The sequence below is a fragment of the Sceloporus undulatus genome, chromosome 1, assembly GCF_019175285.1.
Source record: "Sceloporus undulatus isolate JIND9_A2432 ecotype Alabama chromosome 1, SceUnd_v1.1, whole genome shotgun sequence".
NCBI classification, from domain to species: Eukaryota; Metazoa; Chordata; class Lepidosauria; order Squamata; family Phrynosomatidae; genus Sceloporus; species Sceloporus undulatus.
Window position 1 is genome coordinate 127,366,995 of NC_056522.1, and position 6,000 is coordinate 127,372,994.

General features: G+C 37.5%; 1 protein-coding gene across 1 annotated transcript in view; it reads right to left on the reverse strand.

The window, feature by feature from the left end:
• RIMS1 (regulating synaptic membrane exocytosis 1) overlaps positions 1-6,000 on the reverse strand; it is a 336,871-nt gene that overhangs the window by 123,861 nt on the left and 207,010 nt on the right. The window contains 2 exon segments of the mRNA XM_042475735.1: positions 2,719-2,872; positions 5,745-5,816. Coding sequence (XP_042331669.1) covers positions 2,719-2,872; positions 5,745-5,816 — 226 coding nt within the window.

Consider the following 6,000-nt stretch of genomic DNA (forward strand, 5'->3'; position numbering starts at 1 on the left):
GAAGGATGCTTGATCACCATGCCATGGGGTATCTTCTTCCATCATCATTGTTGTTAACTGCCCCCGAGGCAACCCTGACTCATGGTGACCCTGTGAATGAGGTGCCTCCAGGACCACTTGTGCTGACCAGCTCTGCTTAAGTCTTGTAGATCCATACCTGTGATCTCCTAATTGAGCCTATCATAGACTAATAGAATCATAGAGTTAGAAGACCACAAGGCCATCCAGTCTAATCCCATTCTGCCATTCAGGAATATACAATCATATCACCCTTGATAGATTTAAAACCTCCCAAGAAGGAGATTCCACCACTCTCCAAGGGAGTTTTTTCCACTGTCAAACAGCTCTTATTGTCAAGCAGTTCTTCCTAATGTTGAGGTGCAATCTCTTTTCCTGTAGTTTCCATCCATTGCTCCATGTCCTAGTCTCTGGAGCAGCAGAAAATGAGCTTGCTCCATCCTCAACCTGACATCCCTTCATATATTTAAACAGGGCCATCATATCACCTCTTAACCTTCTCTTAGGCCCTTATCACACGGAGGCACTTACATGGGTGAAACATTGCTGAACTGCTGCAGAAGCATGAAGATGGGATTGTTCGTCACACTTCTAAAACGTCATTGACGCTTCCTGCTTTCCTTCCATCGATGAAGCATTCACAGAGAAGCCATTTTTTGAACAGGATATCCCGTTATTCAAAAAATGGCTTCTCCGTGAATGCTTTGACAACAGAAGAAAAGCAGGAAGCGTCAATGACATATTAGAAGTGTGATGGACGATCCCACCTTCGCGCTTCTGCAACAGTTCTGCAACGTTTCACCCACGTAAGTGCCTCCATGTGATAAGGTTCTTAATCTTATTGATTTAATATAAAGCTGTCACTGTAGAAAACTTGGATATAAGTGCAAAATGGGCATGCGTATTTGTCTTCAATGTCTTCACCCCTCAAAAACCAGTCATATAGCTGGGGAGGAGGCATTTTTTATTCTAAATCTCTCCTATGTTCTACACAGTTGAGAAAAAGTTGTACTGCTGTTTTTGAGCAGCCAAATCAACCTTATCAGGACACCAGAAAGCTTTCTGCTGTATTACCAAAGAATCCAAATGACCTTATCTGCTGTGATCACCCTTAAATATTACATCACAACAACAACCACCTATGATTTTCTTATTGTTTCTGTTAGAGTAACTCAGAAAACATATATTTTATATATGCATATATTTCATTTCTACAATAAGCTTCCTTCTGGAAGGGTACTTGTTCCTCCCTGCATGCTAGATTTACTTATCCTGTGCCACAAATTAGCTGGAGAAATAAGAGACTGATGCTAGATGAAATGAGCTTCACAGTTAACTTGGCTTTTGAGCTTACTGTATATACTCAACTATAAGTCGACTTCATGCATAAGTCGAGTTCAGGTTTGGGGGGCCAAAATTATGGATTTTGCCATGACCTGTGGATAGGTCAAGAGTAAGACTTGGAGGTTCCTTCAGTGTATGTATGTGTGTGTATGGCACAGAGAGACTCTCATTGAGGCTTTTTACTTCATTGTTTCAGCTTTTATTTCAGCCAGATGCGCAGACACTTAAACAAACAGCAATATAAATCAATCACCCAGGACTCTTTCTACTTGGTTCCAGAGAGAAATAAACTCCTTTCCATAGGGCATGGTGAAATCTGAAAGAGCTGCTATCATATTACCATAATGACCTGTAAATAAGTCAATCTGAAATTTTTGGGTCAATTTTTGGGCATAAATTTTTAGACTAATAGACAAGTATATACGGCAGATCAAATTCAACACCCTATCAATTATATCAGTGGTTCCCAAGTTTTGGCCCTAATCTGATACTGGACTACATGTCCCAGAATCCCTGAGCTGGCTGGGGTTTCTGAGAGATGTAGCCTAATAGGTTTGGGAACCTCTGAACTACATCATACTGGCTCTTAACAGTTGATACAAAAAGAAAAAGGGGGAAAAGCGGGGGGGGGGAGAGAAAACCAAAAATCATACACCATGTATGTGATGGTTGGTGTATGACTTGCTTTTCAGAGTTACAAAGATCACCTATCTGTGATTATTGTGACTTACAGATGAACAATCTAAGAGACACTGAGGAGAAATAATGAGTAACGAAGAGAAAGAATAAAGGTGTTCCAAAAAGAGATGAAAGGAAAAAAAATCCAAGACAATCTGCAAAGAAAGTTATCACTTACAGTAGCTACATATTATTAGTACCTGACACATGAGGAAGCCTAGTGTTGTATAAACTTTAATAGAACCCTAGGTAAATATGATGCTTATGGTTTTTCTAGCTACTTAAAAAAAAGTAGCTGTGTTAGTCCCTTGAAGCATAAAAAGGAGGAAGGAAGAGTGCAGGAGAAAAAGAAATGTGTCAGCACCTTTAAAAGTAACTGTTTTTTAAATTTCTCATGAGCTTTTAGGAATATTAACCCACTTCTTCAGATGTAGCTGAAGAAATGAGTTTCTATCCACAAAAGCACAAAAGAAATTAAAAACCAGTTAGTTTTAATGGTATTAGCAATTCAGCTACAGTGAAGAACCTCTTATGCCTACTTCACTACATATGGGAGGAAGAGATTTCAGCACATCGTTGCTTTCTTACTACAGTCAGAAGGACTCGAAAGTGCTTGCCTGCAACTGGATTGTGCCCAATATGGGTTAATGGTGAAAGCAGCTACATTGTCAAGCCTACCTCTGTAATGGCACATTTGGTAAACGAGAACGGGTCCTGCCCTGTTCGTCACCACGATGAGGAGATACAGATCGTGAACGATGATGGGTTGTTCTTTGCTGTTCTGGCACAGTTAACGTTGTAGATTTACTTTCTCTAGTGCTAGACCTATAGCCTACTGGTAAAAATGCAACAAAATGAGGTTAGTTCATGTCAGCAGTGGCAACATATTCATGTCTGGACTAGTCTCTTTAGAGGACTATCTCTCACTAGTTGTAAGATTTTCAGGTAATTACTATTTCACTACTGAAAATCCTGAAATATCATGCAGTCAGGTCTAACAATTAGCATTATATTTAAATGTACATAGAGAGAAAGGTACAAACATACATACAGGAGACTTTACGTGCAGACTAAAAAATTCCCAAGGTGAAAAAGTGAACAGGAGCAGATATAATAGCTAAGGGGATAGATATTATTTGCCACAAGGGTCACTTTTTCAAATCTTCAGTATTTTTAAATGAAACCTTTGCATATTTGGCTGCAACACTGAAAATATGTTATTGATTAATATTACTGCAAGGAGTAAACAGTTTTAGGACTGAAGCCTATGATCCAGTTTCATTTAAATTACCTGCTAATATGAGTATGGTATAGAGGTTACTGGACCCAATATTGCTGAATACTGTATAAAACTGTTCAGAGAACTTGTTTTGCCTTTGACTTAACAGAAAGGCTTCATTATTTGTGGTTCTTAGCCAGAAGCCTAGCACCACAGAACAAAGCAGGATAGGCACAAAGAACCAAGTCTTAGAGAAAGGTATCCACATGCAATCAAAACTGCGGATTACTTACATAACCTAAATACTGAAGGAAAACACCGGAGAGTGTTTTCGATTGCCTTAGAAAAATCCACCAATAGCTAATTGTTAGATGCACTTTAATATTCCTTTCTCCCACAGGAAAAACTATCTATGCATAAATGTTACAATGAGCCACTAAACGTCACAGAAAACCCTCTTTATTCAGAAGGAAGTGAAAGATACTAAATCCACAGTCAAACTGTCCCAGCAACAAGTAAAAAAAAAAGCTGTGGCATAATAAATGAACTCCAAAGACAAGTGTGCTTGAAACTCCCTAAGATTAGGTTAAACAGTGGTTCTCAAACAGTGGGGTGGGAGCCATGGGGGGACTAGAGTTGCTCAAGGGGGGGTGCAAGACTTGGAGGCCCTGATACCCTCCTCTTCCTCCTCTGCATCCCAAACCTATTCTGTCCTGGAGGAGAAGAGAAAGGCAACAAGGGCAATTGGAGCCTCTGCATGAGGAGGAGGAGAGCTCTTTCCTTATAAGATGTTAAAGTGTGAATATACATGAATGTGTGAATTAAAATATGCACACCAGACAAACAAAATACTTTTATCTTATTCATATACTGTGTAAAGCAGGAGGGGGGCATGACATTCAGATATAGATGTGAAAGGAGTCACACGATTAAAATGTTTGAGAACCACTGGGTTAAAGTATGATGAGTGAGTAGAACTTCAAACTCCTATATCCTTAGATGAAATGATGTATGGATTGGGCATTACATTGGAGAACTTCAAACTCTGTAGTAGGGAATCAGTGAGTTTATAGGGAACCATAAGCAAGATATGATCACTGACAGACATTCATATTGCATGCCCTTTTCTCATAAATTTTGTGTGGCTGGATGGAAGATGTGGTGTGTTACATGCAGAAAACTTTTCTTAGAATGACAAACGGGGGGAAATCCTTTGAAAGTTTTATTTACTTGTATGCTAAAACTGCATTCGTATCCAGTGAAGGTCAAGGTTTTACACACATATATTATACAAGAGTACAGAATATTGAAATTATATGTTGCTTTCATTAAAACAGTCCATGTTGCAGTTGGAAGACATTTTGGGGCCATTGGGATTAACTTTCCTAGGTCTATTGAGACATTCTGTCTAAGTTTGTTCATTAGCAGAAGATAAAATGGACCTGAAATTATCCAAGATTCATTACTAAAACTAATGAGCTAATTGTGTTCAATACAACTGTAAGATAATTGTGCTTATGTACTGTCCAGAAAAAAGAAAAGGTTTTTACTCCTAGCCTTACTGAATCACAAATTAGAAGAATTGCACTGTCTTTCTAATATCTTTATCACCCTCATAAGTAATGCTGAAATGAATTCATATTGGTGGATAAATTATACCATATTAAAATGATCATATTGAGAATGGTATATAAAGATACACCAGCAAGATAATGTTGGCTGCAATCCTAACTTGCTATGTTACTTGTGGAGAAGAGTATGTGTAAGTGGAAGTCTTTTAACCAAGCTACTTAAAACTTTTTAAACATATTTCCTGTTCAGACAGTAATTGGCTGCAATAGAAATGTTGATAGAACATTCTCCACAATGGCTTTCTTAGGTTGCCAACTTTGTCTTAGTGCGATAAGTAAGAATCCTACTCTGCGTTCACATTCAGGATAATGATAACTTGTGAATGCTTGTGAGAAGTACAAAAGAGACAGTCATGCTTCATGCACTTAATTCAGAACCATGCATTTTCAATATATTTCATGGTGAACCTGCAATAAGCAAATTGACCAGAATGAACTTCATATTTCAGACACCATCATCATCCTCATCCTCATTCTGTAATATACAGAACACTGAAAAATAAAAAGCAAACTTGACTCATGAAATATCCAAATGTGTGAAAGATTAGATGTTTTACTTGTTTGTTTTTGGTACTGTTAGTTTGTTGATTAGTTTCTGTTGTACTTTACTGTTGTTTAAAGAGTTGCACTGCAAATGTAGGGGAAAAGGAGAATATGAGTATTACTCATTAAGATATAAAATTTAGGATGGTGCAGATGTCACAAAAGGGTCACCATGGAATAATGAATCAAACTATTTTCTACAAAATATCTCCCAATTCATCATTTTCCCAAAAAGTCTAAAAAATTTAAACTATGAGAGAGGGAGGGAAGAAAAAGTAAAGTATGTAGGACCATGCTCTTCACCCACGCACCTGAAGGAACTACTCCAATACCATCATCAACATCATAATCTGAGATGTCACTATCACTGATTCGCTGAGATCCTGTGCAACAGTAAGGCAAATAGATACCTGTATACTTGGTTCTTTTGTACAGGGTTAAATAAGTTTAAAAATGCCAGTCATTCTGGAGATTCAAATATGGGATACATTCAAATTTAAATATAAGGTGGTAATAATAATAATAATAATAATAATAATAATAATAATAATAATAATAATAATAATA